Source organism: Neolamprologus brichardi, chromosome 9, assembly GCF_056152115.1.
Source record: "Neolamprologus brichardi isolate AB-2024 chromosome 9, ASM5615211v1, whole genome shotgun sequence".
Lineage (NCBI taxonomy): Eukaryota > Metazoa > Chordata > Actinopteri > Cichliformes > Cichlidae > Neolamprologus > Neolamprologus brichardi.
Genome location: NC_142112.1, coordinates 34,788,834 through 34,812,388, shown reverse-complemented (window position 1 = coordinate 34,812,388; position 23,555 = coordinate 34,788,834). Strand labels below are relative to the sequence as shown.

The window sequence follows — 23,555 nt, the reverse complement described above, 5'->3', positions numbered from 1 at the left end:
GTTAATAAAGTTTTAATCCAAATATTAGTGTCACATGGAGAGCAAAGACCCTTGTTATTGTTTGATTACAGAAGGAAACACAGGACATCTGAATAGACCCTCTTCTGGATACCACATTGTTGAAAGATTTTGAATTATATTACTTTATTATCTTTATTCAACTGTGATAATTGTTTATGTTTAAGCCTTATTTGAATTGCGTAGTGATGCCTGTATATAGCGTGTCAGCAAATTCTTTAACTGGAACAAAGTGTCTGTTCAAGTTTAGACAACACCCACATGTATTGTTTTAACCCACTACAAGATCGTTAATCAACTTGTTCCTCTTCGTCTTGCAAGGTTGCATCCTGTGCAGCCTCGTATGCAAGCAGCAGACAAGAAGTTGTTTTTTCCTAACTTGTACTCCACCCATGAGTGTTACGTGAGAGAATGCCTGGCGCGCTTTGCCTGCATGTCTTTGTAATTGACTGGACGTCGTCAGGCATTCACCCATGTACATGAATTAACTCTGACTCTGTGATTCTTTGCTTCCAGAGGTTTTTCTCCCAACACACATCAAACTTCAAAACTCTGAAATCCTATTCATGCAATCATTGCTGGTGACAATAGGTGAGGATGGGAAATGTATCAACCAATGAGAAGACTGCATTGGCTTTGTGCTTTATGCAGCAACACAGAGCCCAGATCACTGGAGATGCTCCATCAGTCCTGTCAGTCCCCTGCTCCACTCTTCCCTCATTCATGTTGCTTTGAGAGAAAAATTTGGTCCAGCCATTTAATCGTTGTGTATTGTAGGGTCTACCTAACAATAAAAAGCACCTTGAGGCGACTGTTGTTGTTACTTGGCACTGTAAAAATAAAATTGAATTGAATCTTGATCTTCAAGGCTTATCTGTATCAGTAGGCCTCAGCTGATGTGGTGTTTATAGAGCTTGTGTTTATGATCACTATGGACCAAATGTTGGAAATAGCTGAAAAGTTAAGCACATATAGAATTACCTTTTTATTGACTGAGGTGATGTAGATGGTTACAAAATCTTTGGTACCCATAGCAGTCTGTTGTTATAATTTTGTAGTCCCATAGAAATCTTTCCAGCATGCAAATATCAATGCTCTTATCTTAGAAACCCAAACACAGATGTAAAAAGATAAATAAACTAAATACAAAAATATCTTAAAAAGTCGAAAACCTGATTGTCCATCACATTTTTATTATGACAATAAAACCTGCAGCTGGTAGTTAAAATCATGCAGTTTGTAGGTGAAAGTGTAAAATATCTCAGTCATAGTGGTAACTGGGATGAGGTCACTTCCAGTTCCATCAATCAAATGTGAAGCCGATTAGCTTCCTTTCACATTATTTTACTGCATAAAACATTCATGTGCCTGGCTGACAGTTGAGTTCCCACTGCAGAAGATCATTTTTTCTTCATCTTGCTGTGGTTTACACTTACATATCAAACATTTCTTAAGGTTTGCAATCTTTAGTTGGATGAACCAGAGGGACGTTTAGTGTATTAACAGCTCACAGGAGACTTTGCTTCTTTAAATCCATGAAGTTCAACTTCTCTCTTAACTGAAATTGAGGTGAAAGCATTACAACAATTAGAATTCATCTTTATTGTTTCAATTTCCATTTGTCAGACTGAAGGAGTTTTTGAACTCTTATTCTGGAACTTTTTAGTGAAATTATTTTGGCTAAGCTGAATTCATCAAAGTAAGATCTCAAGTAGGGAATTCTTATTTGACTAAACTGGCTTTAGGGAATATTTAGATTCATGTGTGAGAAAACTGGTCCTAACTCCATGATAAAAATGTTCTCCAATATGATAACTAATAGCATGGTGTGCATTTTTATTCACAATATTTACTTACATGTTGGGTTCACCACTCTCTGACGCCGTCATGCTGTTTTCTTGCTGACCTGAGACATGTTTTGGATCCATAAAATTGATACAAGTATACAAATTATTTCAGTAGTACAGGCAGAATGTACTTTTACCTCTTTTCCTTTTGCAGTACAGCACCAGGCAGACTGACGATAGGATGCATACGAGTACTACCACCCCTGCAGTAATTGCTATAATAGTCATGTGTGTTTTTCCTGAAACAGGAAAAGAATCTGATTTTTAAATTTCTCCTGGATGCCTTAATATGTTTATTTTGTTTGTACGTCAAAAAGATTTTAAAAGTTTTGAATGATTCTTGCTTTTGTGGATTAGAAGAATGCAACATAAATTCCTTTACCTTGACTTATTCGAATAATGGTGTAATTAATCAGCATCTCCTCAACATTACTAATCTCACATGTGTATATTCCCTCCTTCTCTGAAGATAAGCCCAGTAATGTGAGGCTTCCTAACTCTGATACAGCCTTCACGTGCTGCTTCCACTCCTTTGAGACTGTGTAGTTGGAACCAGACCCAGTCTTTTCCAAAATTGCACGATTAAGGAATCTCCAAATGAGGCTTGTTGGAGAAGTGTTAAAGCTGGGGCAGGGGATTGTGGTTTCAGTGAAGCTGCCAGTAACTGAAGCTGAAACAACACAGAAGAAGTTCTGAGCATATGCCAAGTATAGATGAACAGCCTACACATGAAGTGCTTCTGTGTAAATCTAATGCATGCGTTTCAGTATTCAACAATAAGCAGCTTTCAACCTCATTTCCTAGCTCATATGTGGTGTCATACTCACGTAGCTGCCTCAGACTGGCTCTCCTCCTGTTCCTCTGAGTGCTCACAGTGCAGCTGTAGACTCGATCACTTTCATTGAGTGAAGCTATCAAAGAACCATTGATGTTGTAGAGCTGCTGCTTGGTCTGCTCGACTGTTGTTGTATTCTTGAAGGTCACCTTGGATGGAGGTCTGGTTGACCAGGTGAGCTCAGGTTTAGGGTAGATGCCCTCTGAGCTGCAGGCGATCCTGTTTCCTACATGCTGAATGCTGACTTTGACTGGGGCTGAAAAATACAGAGTAAACCTGTGGCTTTTCAACGTAACACTACAACTGCTACATATATTAGAGGTTGGTATAAATCTTTTGAAATATCGAGCACTTAAAAGAAAAGAAAATCCCCCAAAACCTCAGATTTGTCATACTGTGCACTTTGAGGTTGATAAATGAATCCTTTTCTGTATTAATGGTGCTGATGTAGCAGCTGTATCTGCCCTCATCCTGAACCTGCACCCCTGTCAGCTGGAGTGAGGCGTTTCCTTTGGAGAGCTGGTCCTGGAACAGCGACGTCCTGTTTCTGAATTGTTGGTCCTGGGTTCTGAGCTGGTCTTTGTTGCCATAGTACAAGTATACAAGAGGGTGTCCCTCTGACAAGTGCATCCAGTGGATGTATACTCCTCTAGTGTTTCCCTGGAAAGTGCACGGTAAGATGCACGTTGTCATGAAAACACAGGAAACTTCAGTATCTGAAACATCAGATAAAAAGACTGTTAATGACTGATGAAGTTTTGCACATAAAATATTTTGCAGTAACATGAAGGGAAATATTAAAGTGAGCCATTTCTCAGTCTGTCTCAGCTGGTGCTAGTGAATGCTTCACTCACCTCCTCTGGAAATGGTCAGAATCCACAGAAACATGACAATCACCAGACACATGGTACTGCCAATCCTGGTAATCCTGATCCTGTAACATGTCATTTCACATGGAGCACTGGACTGCAGAGAGATTTGTTTGTATTTTAGAAATGTAGCTTTTATGATTAATGTTACCAAAAGTATCCAATTTACCTGCACAACTTCATGATGGAACCTGCTGAAACAGACATGAGACAAAAGGAAGTCCAAAGGCAGGTAACAGCCCTGTGAACACCTGCACCTGGTATCAAATCAGCCATGTGGGCTTAATTAGAGAGAAGATGGAAACAGGGCAACATGAGAGAGAGAGAGAGAGAGAGAGAGAGGGAGAGAACTAGGAACATGAGAATAAATTCTAACCAGTGCACACAGTTATAATCCAAATGTAATATTCACTGTGTTGTGGTGATTACAGCTGGCTAGAGTTACTTTTTAAGTACCTTCATTTTAGTTTCACTTTAGCTGTACAGCTAAACTGAAACTAAAATGAAGGCCAGTAGGTAAACTCAGATTTTAAAAACAAATAAACTGCAAATCCAGTGTTGACTGTTTTTGTCACAATCAATCTAACACAGAAATACTCAGAACTCCAACGCCAAGGGACCATGCCAACTCAGTTCTGACCTCCTGATTAGATCTCCCACTCTTTAAGGACAACGTGGTACATTTCAATAAACCCCAGTGGAGCTGGCCTGTGGTCCACACTGTTGACAAACAAGAAAGTCTGAGAAAAATGTTCTCAGTTTTCTCAGTTTCTGATATTTAATTGAAATTGACCAATTATTGAAACCTCCATAAAAACTGGCTAACCAGTTCATATATGGTACTGGCTTTATACTTTGCTAGCTTCAAAATGTTACAACAACAAAGGTTCTTTTAAATACACTCTTAACACTGTTTACGATTAATTAATTTTCTGCAACACCCCCCCCCGGCTTCTGCTCCGTGGCTGCTGAGTGACCCCTCATCTGGGGACTCTCCTCAGCTCTTTCTGGGATAGTGGCGCAGCTGCCCCTCTGTTGGTCTTCCTTGGTCTCTTGTGTTCTGGGGGCCTCTGGATGTCTGGAGTCTTGATCTCCTCCATGCCTGCTTCATGCCCTGGAGGACGGGGCTGTGGCCCCCCCACACCCTCTAGCAGATCATTACATGAAGGAACCTTTTAAAAACAAGCGCGCTCATGCTCACAGGTGTACACACGGGTGCTCACACACACAAACTACACCCTTTTTGGCTCCTACCTCAAAGCACACTGTGCGCTGTCGATCTTACGTGCTGCACAATAATGTTTAATATTTAGTATTTATTGTTATATTCCCATAGATCATCGTGATGTTGTTTATTATGTTGCTCTTTTTTCTTCTTCTGCTTGTTTTCTCTTTTTTCTTTCTCAACAGGTGATCCAGGTGATTGATATATGTATTTTTTGTCTCCTTATTTTGTTGGTTTTTGTTTTTTGCACTTTATCCCCGTCCCTCTTTCCCGCTGTTTTTCTTTCCCTCTTTCTTTCTCCCCTTTCTTTTCCCCAGTCAAGTCTGTCCCATATTTAGCAAGTGAAAATAAAAAAAAAGTTAACAATAAAAGGTGAATCAAATAGACCATTACGGCAAGACTGGGATGGTCCATTTCGTAAAGTAAATCCGTTGGGCATCTTTCTTCGCCTTTAGACAATCATTTTGATGGCAAAAGAACCAAACGGGACAGGCAAAAAAAAACAAAAAAACAAAAAAGCTGAATTAATTTTCTTTAAGAAATTAATGAAGGGTATGATAGAAAAATAGTGATTGTAAAATGCATTTTATATATTATTAAGTAGATTCTGAAAAAAGTATAAGTCTCTTGCTAAAGGGAGTGCCTGAGGAAATATTTGTTTTGTGTTGTTGGACGCCAGCAGAGGACACAGGCGTGGTTTACTGTTCACTCACAGCAAATACACCCACAGAGAGAGAAAGCAAAAGGATAAACTGACACAGGTAAGCCAGCACAGTAGGATCCTGACTATTGTTACTATTATTAATAGTAGTATAGGAGTACTGCTACTACTAGTAGTAATTAGTGGTACTAGTATTGATTTTTCTCCAAAATGTGTTTTTAATTTTGCTTGTTGGACTATCTACCCACTCAGTAAAGGTGCATTTTCACTTTATGTTGTCAGCGCGTCTCATCAGCCTTCATTTGGGTCCACAGCCAGTAATTCATGACAACTCTACTAAAATACAGTAAGTATTTGTACTTCTTTACTTCCCATTATTATGACAACATCTGCTAACATCCCATCTCTAAATAAGACCTAAAATACAATAATTTAAAAAACATAAAAAGTGAACTGCACTAATGTTCAGACTATGTTTAAATGCTTTGCAGTCAGTTTAGCTCTTTGTGGGCTCTTAAAAATAAGATTCAATAAAAGTGCGTAGAGAGAGAGAGAGAGAGAGAGAGAGAGAGAGAGAGAGAGAGGGTCGTCTACTCTGTTGTAAAGAGAAAGCTGGCAGAAAACTGGCAGATATGGGCCATAGGGGGCCATATCTGCATGGCTGAGCTCTGCTAAATAACGCTCACTGTATGGACTGATAACATCCAAAGCGGGTGCACAAACTGAGCGAGTGTGTGTTATCTGCTTTATGCTCTGTGCTGTGTGGAACTGGTTCAACAGGTATAAACTATATACACAGTGTGCTGACTGTAAGGACAAATTGTTGATTCTTTTCCACACATAGGAAGAACATTTAGGATTGTGGTCAAACTGGTTTTCACCACTAGATCATTAAAACAATGATCATGCTTGACAAGTGACACAGACCGTGCAACTGTTCTTTAACAGTAAGATTTTAATTTCAGGCCATAACCTGTTGATATATTTGGACCTACAAACAAAAGACTGTTAAACAAACAGCTCCTTAGAACTACTTGGCACGGCCACTTTTATCCTTCAACATAGCGTGAAATCGCTATAGACAAGCTTTCTTGTAATTTCTTTAAATTATTGCCAGGAATAGTTTTCAACTTCCAAACTCTTCTTTGCAGTTTGTCTTTGATAGGTTTGTAGCTTGAACCTATTCGCTGGAACGTTGAAGACAATATAATTACACAGCAAAGCAAGACTCGAAGTAGGCAAAGTTCTTCATGTTTCTCGTGCACGGGAGAGAACTGGACAAACGCCGTTCCTTCGCTTGACCCCAGTTGCTCTCGTCTGCTCCCCCGTAACACTGCTCTTTTATTGAGGTTACATGAATATGCATAGGTTCATTAACATACGACGTCTACATACAAACAAAGAGTACCTTGCCTGTGCGTTGTGTGTGTGTGTGTGTGTGTGTGTGTGTGTGTGTGTGTGTGTGTGTGTGGGGGGGGGGGGGGGGTCAGAGTGTGACCCCATAAATGACTTCCCTAAACCTACTGGTCTGGAAAGTCCAGCAGTTCATATAAACAAAAGGCACTTAGACTAAAACAGATATAGCCATGTTTATCCTACCATAAAACAATAAAACAAGGTACGACCTCTTCCCATGCTCCCAGGATGTAGGTGTGGATTCCAGAATGCTCTGAATCCACACCAAGCCTTTGCAGCCTGCTAAAGATCACACATCCTATCACTACACAATTAATTAAACACCTCTACCAATCCAAAACTAATTATAAAACTCTAACCATATATAAGTAGATATTTCTAAGCATAAATGACAATCAACATTACAAAACCTAACAATGATAATGCTTGACAAGTGACACAGACCATGCAAATGTTCTTTAACAGTAAGATTTTAATTTCAGGCCATAGCCTGTTGATATATTTGGACCTACAAACAAAAGACTGTTAAACAAACAGCTCCTTAGAACTACTTGGCACGGCCACTTTTATCCTTCAACATAGCGTGAAATCGCTATAGACAAGCTTTCTTGTAATTTCTTTAAATTATTGCCAGGAATAGTTTTCAACTTCCAAACTCTTCTTTGCAGTTTGTCTTCCCTTTTCTCCCTTGTCCATCAAAGTGATCTCACTCTGCTTCAGTAATGTTGAGGTCTGGGCTCTGGAAAGGCCAGTCCATGGCATCATGAAGCCTGCAGTGGCTGGTCCCTGACCCTAGATCAGACTCAATTTGAAAAAAGAGTGAAAACAAAAGAAAACACGTCAATCTGATCATGTCTGACTGTTTGTGTTGGGACCTTATGGTGACAGGGATTTGCTACAGCATCACTTTTAGATACTCTTCATCTTCTGTAGTTTCCTTCTTTTGTCCTCCATTTGTGCAGTTTCCACATTTCTTTTCAAGGGTACACTGGACACTATGTTAAGATATGCAAAATTCAGGTTTAAGATTTAGGTTCAGTTAATAAAATTGGAATAATTTAAGTTTTTGTGATAGTGTGGCAGGCTGCCAGTAACAAAGTGCCCACAGATACACTTTAAAAAAGTGGTCCTTTGCTAAGTCTGGTTTATCCTTCTGCTTTTTAACCAATTCAAATTAAATGTCTTAACCTTGTTTTTCAATTAGCAAAAACTGTCATGCGATTTGAAATTGGACAAAGAAGTTTATGAGAGTGAAAAAATGATTTTTTAGGACACTCAGACTAAACATTGCAGGCATAACCCTATGGAAAAGAAATAGTAAAAACATATATGATTTACTCATGAAAGTGGCCACTTTCTCATTACTTTCATCTATTTTTTTAGTAAGTATCCAAAACATACAAGTTTCATTATATAATTTTTCAAGGGATCTTATATGTGTTTTCACTCTTGTATGCTTTTCATACAAGTTTCATACAACACAGATACAAACTTTATAAGATTTATATATATCTTTTCCATATGGGAATGTTCGCTTAACCAGCTGTTATTTTTAAGCAGGGTTGTTGTAGTATTTGCAACACCATAAACATAGATGTTTATGCACATTTATGTGTATTAGAGCCCCGACTTCACTTCAGAAGATAAAGATTGAGGTGAGGAGGAAGAGGATGACAATTTGTTGGTCAGTATATCAGCATACTGTCAGTCGTCTCTTTTTTGTCCCATGTTTTCTTGTCTTTGGTTAAGGGAGCCCGTTCTCAGATGATACAACATCGGTATGATTCATATCTTTAGTCTGAAGGTTTTCCTCTATGGTCTGAACACCTACAGGTTTCTTCTTCTCTGACTTTGGCATAGTACCTGTATGGCCGGTCTCTAGGTACATTCATAAAATGTGATTGAGGTAATGATACTGACCATCTTAGCCAATGTATTCAACACGGCAGGTTAACATAGCAGCATCCACAAACTAGTGCCTGCTCCTGAAAACTGTCTTCAGATTTACCAGATGAATGAAGTTTCCCTCTATTCCCTGTGTATCATGATGATCTGGTTTTTAGTTTACATGACAATTCTGAAATTGGCTCGGTGGAGAAATCTGACCGTAACTTAATAACCTCTGCTAATGTGAAGTCACTGTTTCTGGTTTACCTCTCAGACTGACTTTCAGAAGTTCACAAGATGAACATTTGTGCTGAGGAAGAAAAGAGTGGAGCAGAGTCCGAAGAAAAGACTGGAGCAAAGTTTGAAGAAAAGACTGGAGCAGAGTCTGAAGAAAAGACTGGAGCAGAGTCTGAAGAAAAGACTGGAGCAGAGTCTGCAGGATCCAGCTGTCCTTCTATGAGAAGTGACAGCTCCAAAGTTGATGCTATAAACTTCAGGGATGAACCTGGACCCTCAGACACAACGTAAGACTCAGTTTCTACTAAGATTTTCTCATCCTCCCTCAGTGTGTAACCATGACTCCATTTAAATTTGACCTTTATGTGAACAGTACACCCTATTAGTCCAGTTCTTACTGAGGTCATTTTTATTTTCAAATTAAAACGGTTTCAGCACGAGATTAAAATATATTTTATGTTAAATGTAAATGTTTATGTCAGCAATATCCCTACATAAACAAGTGTGAGTAAAATAAATGATCCTCACATACAAAATACTGAGTGAAAGACAAAGGAAGCATTAAGAGGACTAATGCTGCTACTATACAACGAAGCAACTCCCCACAACTTTGTTTCCAAAAAACAAATAAAATATTCACAGTCAGCTTAAACAAATAAAATTAAGCTGTTAGTTGAAGTATATTTCATACACAAGACATTAAGTGTTTTATTATAAAATATCTCTCCTTTGGCTGAATCCTGTCTCAGTATAAAAGGAAGAAAGAAACAAAGTTAGAGATGGGGTGTACTGTACTACCATACAGGAAGAATGAAAGAGAGTAGACTCTTTAACAGGGACATAGTAAGAAAAAAGTATCTAAGACTTGATAAAAATGTTCAGATAATTTTATGTTTGGAAATTCAGTTTGACTTAGATAGATAGATTTTGCTCAGTTATAGTTAAAAAATGTATGAAAACGTATGGTCAGATAGCTTTAGAAATAGATACATCTAACATGCTTATTAAAGTTTCTTTAATGAGGCCACATGTGTGAAACAGCAGATGTGACAAACACACTCCATTGCTTAAATATACTGTTAAGTAAAGCAGTTTCACCCCAGTTCTTTTTTATTCCTCGGGCATCCAAAGACGGCACCGGACTCAGTAGTCATTTCACAAAACCTTTATTCATCTTTAGTTACGCATGCATCTTCTAGTAGAGAAGACGTGCAAGGCCGGTGTCCCTCTGCAGATCTTCTCTTCTTACAACCAGTTTTATAGAAGTGACCCCATCATACAACCTACATGGTGTGTTGCAAACTCTGTGTTTGTGTGTACATGCGAGCATGTGAGTGCCTGTGTGTGTGCGTACCTGTGTGTTTATGTGAGTGCACGTGAGTAAGTGTGCGTGTGGGTATGTAAGTGTAACAGTTAAAACACTGTGTGTGTGTGTGTGTCTCACTCTTACTTTTACAGCTAAGCATGTGGAGAGTCTCCTGCAAACCTACTTCTAAGTTATAACAATTATGAGCTTTTATTAAAGGTACAAGCATCAGCAACCCCCAACTGTAGCTTCCTGTCTCCGTTTATGACAGGCAGACCCCCAGTGTCCATAAATTCCTTTCCCTCTACACAATTACACACACTCTCAGGTCTACAACTAAGCCAAACTAAAACACACAGACAAATCCTTCCCTATTCCTCTGATCTGCTGGACCCTCTCATCTAAGCAAATTTAACACATTCTATTCTCACAATCACTACACCTGGCTGAGGTTGTAGTTGTTGAAAACTGGACACAGATCAGTGTTAAGTAAGACAGGCTGACAGGGAAAGCACTTTATTACTGTTGATGAAATCAAAAGCAAACATCACATTGATGATTCAAGCTCTAGTTTTCTTCATCTTAAAAAGTATTTCCCATTTCTCGTTCCTCTTTTGGCCATCAGACCGTCTGCACAGTGTTGTCAAATTTTGATCCATTTTTTAAACCGATAAACAACAATTGACTTTAATGATTAAAAAATGTGTTCACAGAGAGAGGAAGGCGATCTCAGAGGATCCAGTCTCTACCAGCTGTGGACCAGAAAAATCCAGGACTGAAGCACAACTGCAGATATCCAGTAAGAGCAGCTGTCTACAAAGTAGGATTAAGCATCCGCTTATTCATGGACTCATTTCTGAGAAAAACTGTTACTGTCAGAGTTATGTAATACATCCTCGGTACTTAATGTGGCATAGGGGAGGGGCCGAGGGAAGTGAACTGAGTTCTCCAGGTGGAACTGTCGATCTTTAATAAGTGGTATTGTGTAATAAAGACACACAGGCTTTTATTGGCAAGTTGATTGAAAATAATTTAAAACAAACTGGAGCTGCAGAAAAAGAGTTAAACCAGTATTCTATTACCAAATATTATCATAATAATATATCATAATAAAAAGGTAATATTGGCTGATTTTTTTAACATGTTTAGATAGTATTACTATATTATAAGGCGTGAATTAATCCTACATTATCTTCCCAATATTCTACTTTGCTTAAAAGCAATAATTTAAATATTATGTTTAATGCTCTGGATTATTAAATGGAAACATTGGTGATAGTTTCTGTGTAAAAAGTGGGAAACAGAGCTACAAATTGAAAATCTACATGTTTCTGTTTAGTAACATATTAATAACAGTGTTAGTAAAATTTTAAAACATAATAATAATAATAATAATAAACTTTATTTATAAAGCACACTTAAAAACCAAGGGTATGCCAAGGTGCTTAACAAGTAAGATAGAGAATAGGAGGAGGATAATAGAAATAGGACCAAAGCAAGTGCTAAGTATGCAAGCAGGTAGCTGTCACTGATACATAGGAAAGCAACAGGTACAGAGCAAACAAGAAGTTAAATGAGCATAAAAGTGCATAATATAAAATCATAAAATAAATATTAACTAGAGGGGAAAGGCAAGATTGAATAAGTGGGTTTTTAGTCATGATTTGAACAGTGCAATGGAATCAGATGCGTGGAGGTCGGGAGGAAGGGTATTCCACAGTACCGGGGCAGCCAGCCAGAGCACGGTCACCCCGGGACTTCAGCCGAGATCTGGGTTGGGTGAGAAGTAGTTGAGTGGCAGATCTGAGTGTTCTAGCAGGAGGATGTGAAGTGCTTAATTTTTTGAATTAGCCACATTATATGAGGATTATCTGAAAGTATAACTAACCATAACCACCAGTTCTCTCTTCATATGTATAATAATAAATCCATAAAACTTAGTTTTTCTCAACAGAGAGGTTCTATTCTGCTTTCTCTGTCAGCTGTCATATGACTTGATTAAAGTGCTTAGATAAGGACTTCATTTCCCATAAACCTTTGCATTTTTGTATCAGTGACATTTCAGTCCACACTGCATAATAGCTGTTGTTGGAAATGCACAATTTCATTGTTTGGCAACTGTCAACAAAGTAACAAGAATAAGACCCTTTGCAGGCCAAACATAACAGTTAATAGAAAAGATGATCTCATCAAGGTTCACAGTGAGCTCAGACATGTGAAATAATAAAATGGAGACAAAAGAACATTGTGTATCAGAAACAAACACCCTAAATAATGATAGACACAATTCAATTCAATTCAATTTTATTTATATAGTGCCAAATCACAACAAATGTCGCCTCAAGGCGCTTCATAGATACAGAGAAAAGCCCAACAATCATATGACCCCCTATGAGCAAGCACTTTGGCAACAGTGGGAAGGAAAAACTCCCTTTTAACAGGAAGAAACCTCTGGCAGAACCAGGCTCAGGGAGGGGCGGACACAAGAGCCACAGACTTTGACCAACAGCCGACAGTAGCTGCTTTTGGGAACAGGTCACTGCACAGCTGACATGAAGCTGCAGAGTAATAAGTAGTAATCATAATAATCAGCAGTAATTATCATCATTAGCTATAGCACACTGACTATTTCAAAATGTGTCTTATAATGTAAAAACTTTGCTAATTACTACTGATGAAAATCAGACTGTTTCTGCTCCTTCACAATAAAGGTTTTCACACATGGAAGCTTTTACTGTGAAACAGAAATGCTGTGTTTTTGTAAGCTGACCAGCAGACTTTGTTATTTCTTATTTAATTGTTCTCCATGTAAACACACGAACACATCTCGAGGGTCTGAGAGAAAAAAAAACTTATCTAATGTGTTCTCAAAAATATCTAAAAAAAAAATAAAAAGATTTCAAATCTTAAAAAATCTTATTGCAAACTATTTAAATAATGTTATGGTTAGATGTAATCAAAGCATGACTGTTTTCTTATTGTGTTATATTTGCTCTTTTTTAACAGCAGATGTTGGTCTGCAGGAGATTTTAAATGAACATAAAATACATCTAAAGAGACAATATGAACGTGTGACTGAAGGATTTGGTGAATCAAGAAGTGGAACCCTCCTCAACACGATCTACACTGAGCTTTACATCACAGACAAACAGAGTGAAGAGGTTCATACTCAACATGAAGTGAGACAGCTGGAGACAACTTCACAAACAAATACCGTCCATGCCCCAACAATCAAGTGTCACAAACTCTTTGAAGTTTTACCTTGCCTGATGAGACCAATCAGAGTGGTTCTGATGAACGGAATCGCTGGCATTGGAAAAACCTTCTCAGTGCAGAAATTTATTGTGGACTGGTCAGAGGGCTTGGAAAACCAAGACATCAACATAGTGATTCTGCTTTCATTCAGGGAGTTGAATCTCATTAAAGATGAGCAGTACAGTCTTCTGGAGCTGCTCCATGTTTTCTATCCAACATTGCAGAAAGTCACCACAGAGAAACTGACTCTTTTCAAACTTTTGTTCATCTTTGATGGCCTGGATGAAAGTCGACTTTCACTGAAGTTCAGTAAAAGGAAGGTTGTTTCTGACATTACTCAGACATCATCAGTCAATAAGTTAGTAACAAACCTCATAGAAGGGAATCTGCTTTCCTCGGCTCTCATCTGGATAACTACCCGACCTGCAGCAGCCAATCAGATACCTCCTAAATGTGTTGACAGGGTAACAGAAGTGCGAGGCTTCACTGACGCTCAGAAGGAGGAGTACTTCAGGATGAGATTTAGTGAGAAAGAGCTGTCCAGAGTTATCTCCCACATTAAGAAATCCAAAAACCTCAATGTCATGTGTAAAATCCCAGTCTTCTGCTGGATCACTGCCACAATCCTTGAGTACATATTGAGTACAGACCAAAGAAGAGAGCTACCAAAGACCCTGACTGACATGTACTCGTACTTCCTACTGGTTCAGACAAAGAGGAATAAGCACAAGTACCAAAAAGAACATGAAACAAGTGCACAGGAGCTGACAGATGCTGACAGAGAGGTTCTTCTGAAGCTGGGGAAGCTGGCGTTTGAAAATCTGAAAAAAGGAAACATCATATTCTACCAAGAAGACCTGGAAAAGTGTGGTCTGGATGTCACAGAGGCATCAGTTAATTCAGGGGTTTTTACAGAAATCTTTAAAAGAGAGTGTGTGATTTTTCAAAAACCAGTCTACTCCTTTGTTCATCTGAGCATTCAGGAGTTTCTGGCTGCTGTTTACACATTTCACTGTTACACCAACAGGAAAACAGAGGTACTAAAGGAAGTCCTGGGGAAAGAATATAATAAGACATCTCTGGACATTTTTCTGAGCAAAGTCATGAAAAAGTCCCTCCAATGTAAAAATGGCACTCTGGACCTGTTTGTTCGCTTCCTGCATGGCCTCACACTAGAGTCCAACCAAAGACTCTTAGTAGGTCTGCTGAGTCAGACAGAGAACAATCCAGAAGTTATCCAGAAAATCATCAACAACCTAAAAGAGATCAGACGTTCTCAAATCTCTCCTGACAGAAGCATCAACATCTTTCATTGTCTGATTGAGATGAATGACAGCTCAGTGCTTCAGGAGATCCAAGAATTCCTGAAATCAGAGGCAAAACTCTCTGAGATCCACTGCTCAGCTCTGGCCTACATGCTGCAGATGTCGGAGGAGGTTCTGGATGAGTTGGACCTGCAGAAGTTCAACACATCAGATAAAGGACGACACAGACTGATTCCAGCTGTGAGCAACTGCAGAAAGGCTCTGTGAGTCCTGTTGTGATCATTAACACAATTAATCAGATTAGATCAGTAGTTCAGTTCTTCAAATATACACTAAAGTATTTTCATTATTTTTAGGGAGTTTTCACATCTATAGTTGATTTACTCTGCCCTAAATTAGTTGTGAATTTGTTCTGATTTCTCTTCACACAGAGACACAACTCTTTATGGTGTAGTTCACCCAGAGTAATTTCATTCTTCGATATTTTTCAGTGATTAGCTTCAGCACCTTTTGGTAACAGTCAGCAGATTTTTTCATGTAGGTAGATGTACAGGTGAACAGGTGAATCTTTCCATTAAACTGACTTTATTCAAAATCTTCTGGAGCCAAATTAAAAACAGGAAACAGTCCAAATGTTTCTCTTCACTCTTTAGTTTATAATCTAAAACCTTGTTATAGAAAAGGTGAATGAGGCAGGTTCTATAAAACACTTTGAGTAGAAAGGTTTTTACTCAAGTAGAGTAGCAAGGTCCTATATAAGAATGAATCCATTTACCATCGACAAGGATCAGATTTCACTGACAGAATGTGGATGTTGTCATGGTTTAAATGCAACACAATTTTCTGTGTTTACAATGCAAAATTCCTGCTTTTATAATAACATATTTGATGTTTTCTCTTGTCACAGACTAAAAGCTTATCATCTCTCAAAGACTCACTGTGAAGTTGTGGCCTCAGCTCTGAAATCCGACCCCTCCCATCTGGTGGAGTTGGACATGACTGGAAACAAGCTGCACAAGTCAGGACTAAATATTTTGTCTGCTGGACTGTCGAGTCCAGGCTGTCAACTAGAGACTCTGAGGTGAGTTTGCTGACTGAAGCTGTTGTTGTTTAATCAAAGTTTTACACTCTTGGTTAATAAAGGTTCACGATTTGTATGAACAAAAATATAAAGAAGTGTTATTGATTTCAGAAATGTTTGCTTTTCCAAATGGCTGAATGATAATTTTTACTTTTGGCTCCAAACAGACATGATAGACTTGAGCAAAGTTCAGTTAAAGGCTGACAGAAGTCAGGTTATGGTAGAGAGATATTTTTACAGTTGTTCAGCCTCCACAAGTCCAAAGGCTCAGTCAGTCAGAGAAGATGAGGTGATTGGTGATGAGTCTTTAGGGTCTGTGTGGGGTGTCAGTCACACTGATAAATAGCAGATAAAAACAGGCCTCAGAGATTTTGACAACCCACACAGCTGCTTTGGTGATGTATGTGTTAAAGAAAACAGCAGCCTGACACAGGCCAAAACATAACAGCAAAGCAGGATTCTGAATGTATGTGAGGATTTTTTAAAAACAGCAGGAGAAGAGAGAGGCTTCTTAAAAGAAGAGGGAAGCTGAGAGTTTTTTTTAAAGTTTCTGTTCCTCTAAAAATGATCCTGTTTTAACTCATTTTGAGTATTACAGCACCAAAGACATCTTAGATTGTTATAAAGAAACATAACAACACAAGAAGTCATACAAAAACAGAAGATCTGCATTGACAGCTGACTGAAAGCTGCCTTTACCAGCCCAATATAACCTCACTAACCAGGCAGACAGACTACCATGGTTTGTGAAGTAGTGCCTGCTTAGAGTCTAAGAGTATAGTTCTAAATCATTTGTTCTGTAGATAGAGAATATTTTCAGCACTAAATCTTTAAAGAAAAGCTACTGACCATTTTGAGTGTAAAGAACATTTTATAAAGAGTTGTCAGTCACATTCTTCAGCAGACCATTTCAGGCTCTCATGAACTCAGACGTTGAGCTCAGGTAATGTCACTTCAGTTCACTTCAGGTTTAGAGCTTCAGTCTAGTGTAGAGATTAGGACTGAAACCGTAATAGTGTTCATGTAGAAAATACTAATGAAAAAAAGATCAACTGTCCACTGTTTCTATTTTAAGAATAAAAGAAACACATTCAGATAACTCATCATGTTGGTAGCAGACAGAGATAAAGTCATGTGGTCAGATCCAGCTGTTTCAATGTTTATTTAGTGTCCGCCATTCTTTAACAGTTTTGTACTTTGAAGACTGATGTAATAATGATTTTAAAATCCATGATAAAAACTTCTGTGCGTTAATCTTGAAGAGAACCTCACTGATGACTGACATCTGCATTTTTTATTCTTTATTCAGGTTGGAGAGCTGTTGGTTGTCAGATATCAGCTATCTGGCTTCAGCTCTGAATTCCAACCCCTCTCATCTGAAATATCTAAACCTGAGCCACAACAACTTGGAGAATTCAGGAGTGAGTCATCTTTGTGGTTTTCTGAAGAATCCCCACTGTCTATTGGAGACTCTGAGGTTAGACACCAAATTTTAACTGTGCTTAGATCCCAATCCCAGATAGTATAGTATTTATAGTCTAAGTATAGTATAGTGTCGATTAACAAACATCTTGGGAACATAGTTTGTACCAGTAATTTTGGCACATTTACAAACTGACACTGCTGAACAGTGACAGTAGATGAAGTTAAGATGTCAGGTTATTTGTGTCAGAAAGCACAAAGAGCCACTGCAGCGCTAAATTTGTACTTTACACCTTCACTGGGGTTTGTAGTGCTTTCATTTCAGTGTTGGAGTTTGTGATCAGTGCCTAATTTAATACATTGCTACATATTTAGTTATTTTAATGAAGGTATTTGCCACACACAGTTACAGTGATCTAAGAATGTTTTCACCAGTGAGGAATGACTGACCAGCAGCTTCAGAGGTAGACCTGCATGACATCTACAAAAGACAAAGCAAGAAAAACCCTGGAGAGCTAGTGCCAACCGCTCACCAGGACTATCCTAGCTCAGTGCTGACCTTCTTCAGCTCCTGACATATTATGACACTGGATGCTTCCAAGCACAGACTCTGAGTAATAAACAGTTTTTTAAAATTTCCTTATGCAGATTGCAGCACTGCAGTTTGTCAGAGATCAGCTGTGATCATCTGCTTCCAGCCCTTCAGTGCAACCCCTCCCATTTGAAACATCTGGACCTGAGCTGGAACAACCTTCAGGATTCAGGAGTGAAGCAGCTGTGTGTTTATCTGAAGACTTCAGATTGCAGCCTGGAGACTCTCAGGTCAGACACCATGTTTTAGTTGTATTTAGATATATATGATGTGAAAGCTGGCATTAACCTACACATATATTCTGACATTAACCTAATTAACACTTTAACTGTGGCAGAACAATGGTTCACATTACAAACCTTAAAACTGTGTTACTCATCTTAAGACCCACAGCCCACATCTGGGCTCCACACTGATTAACATTATTGCTGTCAACTCTTGGTATACAACACATTGATGAATAATTTACAGTTAACTCATTTTCATGGTACAAAGGTCATGACACACAGGAATCTGTGGAACAGAAACAGTTTGTGGCAGGAATTATTGCACATTTACAAATTGTACTGCTGAATGGGATACTGGGTAATGCTAGACAGGTCTGTCAATAGTGGCCAAAGGGTTCGTTGCTACAAAAGGTTTTTCAATCAGACTTGTTTTTCTCTCATTTCTGGTCATTCTGCTTGTGTGTTGAACCTTTTCCCAGAAAGACAAAGTTTAGGTGGGGTTCAGGGAGATTTGAGTTTAAAAAAAGTATTATTAATCGATTTAAATAAAAAGGGATAATATACAATATTACTATAAATGTTGCAATTTGATGCATTATATCAGAGTTTATTGGTAGGTTACATCACAAAAATAACATAAAAAAATTGCCAGTTTTTAAAATGTGTCTGGTAAAAAGTGTTCTCAAATATATAAAATTCATTCAAACTAAATCTTTAAAACTGAAGCAGTGTAAATACTTTTTTTTCACAATTTTCATCTAAAAATGAGGATTTTTGTCAGAATTTTGTACCCCCACTCTCCAAGACCCTATTTTTTCTTTTTTCTTCAGTGAACAAACAGCATGTCGTCAGTCAGATTATTGAGACCTCTTGTTTTCACTTGTACCTTTTGTCTGAATCTCCATCCTGTTGGCTCAAACTGTTTGGATTTTACATTTTTTAAACGTGAACATTTCAAATCTTCTGAACAAATTATCAAACCTTAAATGATTTTACCACAGACTTTGCCTCATAAACTTACATCTTCTATCTTCATTCAGTTTATGGGGCTGCAAGTTGTCAGAGACCAGCTGTGATTATCTGTTCAAAGCTCTTCAGTCCAACACCCATCTGAGAGAGCTGGACCTGACCTTGAACAACCTGCAGGAATCACATGTGAAGCAGCTGTCTGAGCTTGTGGACAGCCCACATCACACACTGGAGGTTCTCAAGTGAGTAGAGGCTTGGACTCAGTCCAGGCTGCTTTCCCAGTATAGCACAGTTAGTGTGAAATCAGTGATCCAGTGTTTCTTGTACACCTGCAGTCTTCTTTACTCAGTGAGGCTGTAAGAAGAGAACAGTGGCAGGCTTCAATATTCGACAGAAAGACAACAGACATCCAATCAAATGACACAGAAGTTTGTGATCATGTGTTTGAGCTGATGTGAAGATAACTAATGTTCACATCTACAGAGAATAAATGGATTTGTAAGGGTGTCAGCTGGAAACAAGCTTTATTTCCTGTAGACATGAACACAGAAACATCAAATCACACAGGCGTATGAAATATTTTACAGAATATTTTATTTATTTTTAGAGGAAGAAATTGTCAAGAAACAAAAATTCTACAAAAAAAACAACCAACTCGCCTATCATGAAAATCCAAAATGATGCAGGAAAATTAGTCAAGCACACATGCACAGAGATATGTTGGAAACAGGAAGCAGGCAGTTTATAGCCAGACCCATTTAATCTCTAACCAGTGGTCAGCCTTCACCTGTAAATTACATTCAACTGCTTACTAAATGAACACCACTGCTCCAGGTGTGGAGGAGTAAATGCAGTACACAAAATAATGACCTGGGTCATAACCTCCAGGAATCAAGTTTGCATATGTCTTACTGTCAGTGCTTTCATTGACATTTGTTCAGTAGTAGCCTCCATGTATATTAGTAAGCTGATATTTTATCAACAGGTAAGAAGTTCAACAATACACAGCAACCTTTGGTTTTTGTGAAACAAGAGAAAATCCATTAGTAAAGTGTTTGTGCAGCAAGAAAGAATTCAGGCCTCTCAGCGGTTAAGCTCCACTGTAGACTTGTCTGAACAAGACTGAAGTCAGTGCTGCCCTTAATAGTATTAATAACACCCAAAAGTTTGATTCTGTTCATCTGCATGTAGCGTTTTTAGTAGGAGAAACATTTCATCACTCGTTCATGTGACTTCTTCAGTCTCAGCTGACTGCAGGTTTCCCTAACCTTATAAACAGGACATTTGCACAATCACTGAAACTAGCACCACTGAATGAACAATGGGCTGCGAGGTCAGTTCCTTAATCATTAATGCAAATTTTCTCTCACTGAAAACACCACGTTCAGATGAACAGAATCAACCTTTTGGGATGTACGCACCTGGATGATTGAGCATGCATCAAGAAATATCAATAATAGTGCTTTAACACTGAAAAATGATGAAGACAGTCTCTGCAAACACTCATTTATCTACTCTGTCCTTTCTTGTCTTTGCAGATGGATGGACCCATAAACACAGTTGTTTGTCTTTGTTGTGTGTGTGTGTGCGTGTCCTGATGGTCCAGAGAGGTTGAAACACCAGCAGCTTGTGTGTAGTGATGCTGTGACAGGGCCAGGCTACAGGGAGGTGGAGTGGACAGCAGAGCTTCATCCAGCAGTGACAGAAATCAGACGTGCAGATGGCTGACAGTGCTGTAAAAATGCTCTGAGAGCTCCTCTGTTAGACACCATGTAGAATCTATCGTCATCCCTTTGTGTTCTTTCATCACAGTGTCTTTTTGGAGACACTAGGTGTTGTTTCCTAAATACATTTCAATATCTTTTGTATAATTGATGTAATTTTAAGTTATTTATCATGGTTTTGTTAGGATGCCTGGGTCGTTGACCCAGGGTTTTTGAGTTTATTATATTATTTATAATTCTAGTCTTTGGTTTCTTTGTTAGAGTTATGTCTTATGGTTTGTCTCTGTGTAATCCTTAGTTGCTGTCTGCCCTGTCTGCTATATCCCCGTGTCCAGTCAGTGTCTGTGTCTGCCCTGGTCCCACGTCTCTGTTCCCTCTGTTGTAGTGCCTGCATGTGAGTCTGTGTCTTTTGTTCAGTCTGTGTTATGTGTTTCCTGTTTTACTTTGAAGGTCTCTGTCTTATCTCAGTGTGTTCAGTTTACGCTTCCTTGTCTCGTCAGTTCTGATTTCCCCCAGCTGTGCTCTCCTTCTGTGTCTCATTCCCCTCGTTACTTCCCAGTGTATTTAAACCCTGTGTTTCTCTGAGTCACTGTTGCGTCGTCCCTCATGCTGTGTGGCTCTCCCTGTGTATCTCTGAGTTTTGTTTATGAGTTTCCAGTTTAGTTTAGTTTGCTTTTTTTATGACTTTCCCCTGCCAGCAAATAAAGATGAGTTTTTTGTGTTTAAACCTCATGCCTAAGTGCCTGCATTTTGGGTCCAACTCCTGCCTGCCACACAGCGACTCATAACAGGTTTTGAAATATATCGTGTGACAATGACTTCAAGTATCCTTCTTGAAACGGTAAATGTTTTTTCTATCTACATTTTCTATCTACATAATCTGTATAGTGCAACTGTTCAGGTAAAAAATGTTCAATAATTGAAAAAAGATAATTTGTTTTATACTTTCTAACATAATAACTGGGAACATGTGATATAAACACTATTGTAGAGAATTGCAAACTGTCCAGAGTTTGGTGTACTATATATCTTCAGTAATTTAGACAATGAAAGTATCCAGTGGTTCAGCAGATGAAGTGCAGGAGGTAGAGGTTTTTTCATGCTAAATCCATCAGTTTTGTTGTTACTGTTAGAGATGTTACACAGTCATGTGACTTCCCTGGATGAAGACAATTGGCAGCAGTCTGAAGTTTGACATTCCTCAGCTGATGAATAAGGCTACGTTCACACCGCAGGTCTCAATTCCAATTTTTTGATCAAATACAATGTGACAGCAAACGCGCTCTAGTGTGAACAGTTCACGGCCCTCAAACCGGTCCGCGTGTGCAGAAGATGTCACACACAACGCGCTCTGTTTGCAGAAGTAAAAATGGCGGCTACAGAGCCAGTAGGTTGCAGTATCAGTCTATCAATTTCTGCACAGTCTCAACCAACAGAATTTTGATAAATTAATTACAGAAAGGACACTGAGAAAAAAGAGAGCCTGTGCTTTAACAATGGCCTTGTTTGCAGCAGTGGCTGCTCCCTTTGTGCACAGGTATATATGCACATGGAGTCGGAACCAGGAGTGGTGGGACTGGTTTGTCTTCAGATATGCATCTGATTCAGTACCACATACGAAAGTGACCCAGGTCGGATTTGCAAATATCAGATTTGTGCTGTTCAAACTGTCAGACCATGATCGGATATGGGTCGCATAGGGTCAAAAAGTCAGATTTGATGCGCTTTTGCCTGCAGTGTGAGCGTAGCCTTAGTTATCTGTCGTTCTCGTTTGGCTCTCAGCGAAGGCGGTCGCACTTTTCTCCTCTCCTCCTTACCCTTATCTTCCCTGCTTAGCCTCTGTGTCCTTGTCTTGTCTCATGTGGATTACTTTTTCCCTGGAACAGTCTCTCACTGTCGCTCTCTAAAACCTAAAAGAGAATTATGGATTTGATCAACTGGTCTCTGAATGCTATTGACACCCTCTTCTCAACGAGAAGTCTGGGCTCGGGAGAGATAGGGCGAAGGACACTGTCTCAGCTGAACTAGGGACACGCGCACACACACACACACTTACACTGATAAGCACTCACTCATCTCCCCTTCCCTTTTCAGTCTCATTTTACTGCAGGGCAACCTGTATGTGACAAATAAATTCTGAAATTCTGTCAATAATGAACCTTAATGTTTATATGGATACTAAGGACTAATAAATCTGTGGATTTGACTCAAAGGAATGACTCTGACTCATGGAACGACTTCCTTCCTGCTTTTCTGTCATGTCACTCAAATTCAGACCTCTAGCTTAATTAGTCACCCACCACCACAGCTTTCCCATTAAAGCTCAACATTCCTGCTTCAGCCAGTCCACAAATTTTAATGAAGTTTTTTTTGTGTTAAACCTGGCAGTGATATAGATTTCAACAGCATCATACTCCTGTTGCATATGGGATCACCCACATCTGTACTGGGTCACAAGGTGGCGTTAAGGCAGACAAGCCTGCAAATAATTTATAAACTTTTTAAATCCAGCAAACAGTTAAAAATGTTTTAATTTATTTGAAGGAGGATATTTGTACGATCTCTCCAGGTTTCAGATTTCACTACACCACAATATAGTGAAAAAGTTTAATACTATACACCACAAAAATATCTTAAGACCATTTATGACCAACATCTTAAAAAAACATTTATGCATGATGATAATGCATATTGTAGTAGGATATGAATGGAATAAGCT

General features: G+C 38.8%; 2 protein-coding genes across 4 annotated transcripts; one reads left to right on the top strand and one right to left on the bottom strand.

Annotated features, from left to right (window-relative positions):
• Positions 1-1,871: 1,871 nt before the first annotated feature.
• Positions 1,872-3,845, bottom strand: LOC102785867 (CD276 antigen-like). The gene is made up of 7 exons (XM_087846466.1): positions 3,739-3,845; positions 3,555-3,634; positions 3,096-3,416; positions 2,693-2,956; positions 2,248-2,535; positions 2,003-2,104; positions 1,872-1,924 (listed from the first exon to the last, which is right to left on the bottom strand). Exons 1-7 carry the CDS (start codon positions 3,843-3,845, stop codon positions 1,872-1,874), a joined length of 1,215 nt encoding a protein of 404 aa, XP_087702592.1.
• A 1,670-nt stretch (positions 3,846-5,515) lies between these two features.
• On the top strand, positions 5,516-21,583 carry LOC102796848 (NACHT, LRR and PYD domains-containing protein 12-like). Of its 3 annotated transcripts, XM_087846414.1 has the most exons (10): positions 5,516-5,555; positions 5,738-5,801; positions 9,033-9,282; positions 11,015-11,100; positions 13,308-15,084; positions 15,729-15,902; positions 17,212-17,379; positions 17,973-18,146; positions 19,184-19,354; positions 20,651-21,583. In XM_087846414.1, the coding sequence occupies exons 3-10, from the start codon at positions 9,056-9,058 to the stop codon at positions 20,664-20,666; spliced, it is 2,793 nt and encodes a 930-aa protein (XP_087702540.1). In that variant the 5' UTR covers positions 5,516-5,555; positions 5,738-5,801; positions 9,033-9,055; the 3' UTR covers positions 20,667-21,583. The 3 variants fall into 3 exon arrangements, with proteins under 3 accessions (XP_087702540.1, XP_087702542.1, XP_087702541.1); XM_087846416.1 differs by lacking the exon at positions 20,651-21,583 and having other exon boundaries at positions 19,184-19,358; XM_087846415.1 differs by lacking the exon at positions 5,516-5,555 and having other exon boundaries at positions 5,692-5,801.
• The last annotated feature ends 1,972 nt before the right edge of the window (positions 21,584-23,555 follow it).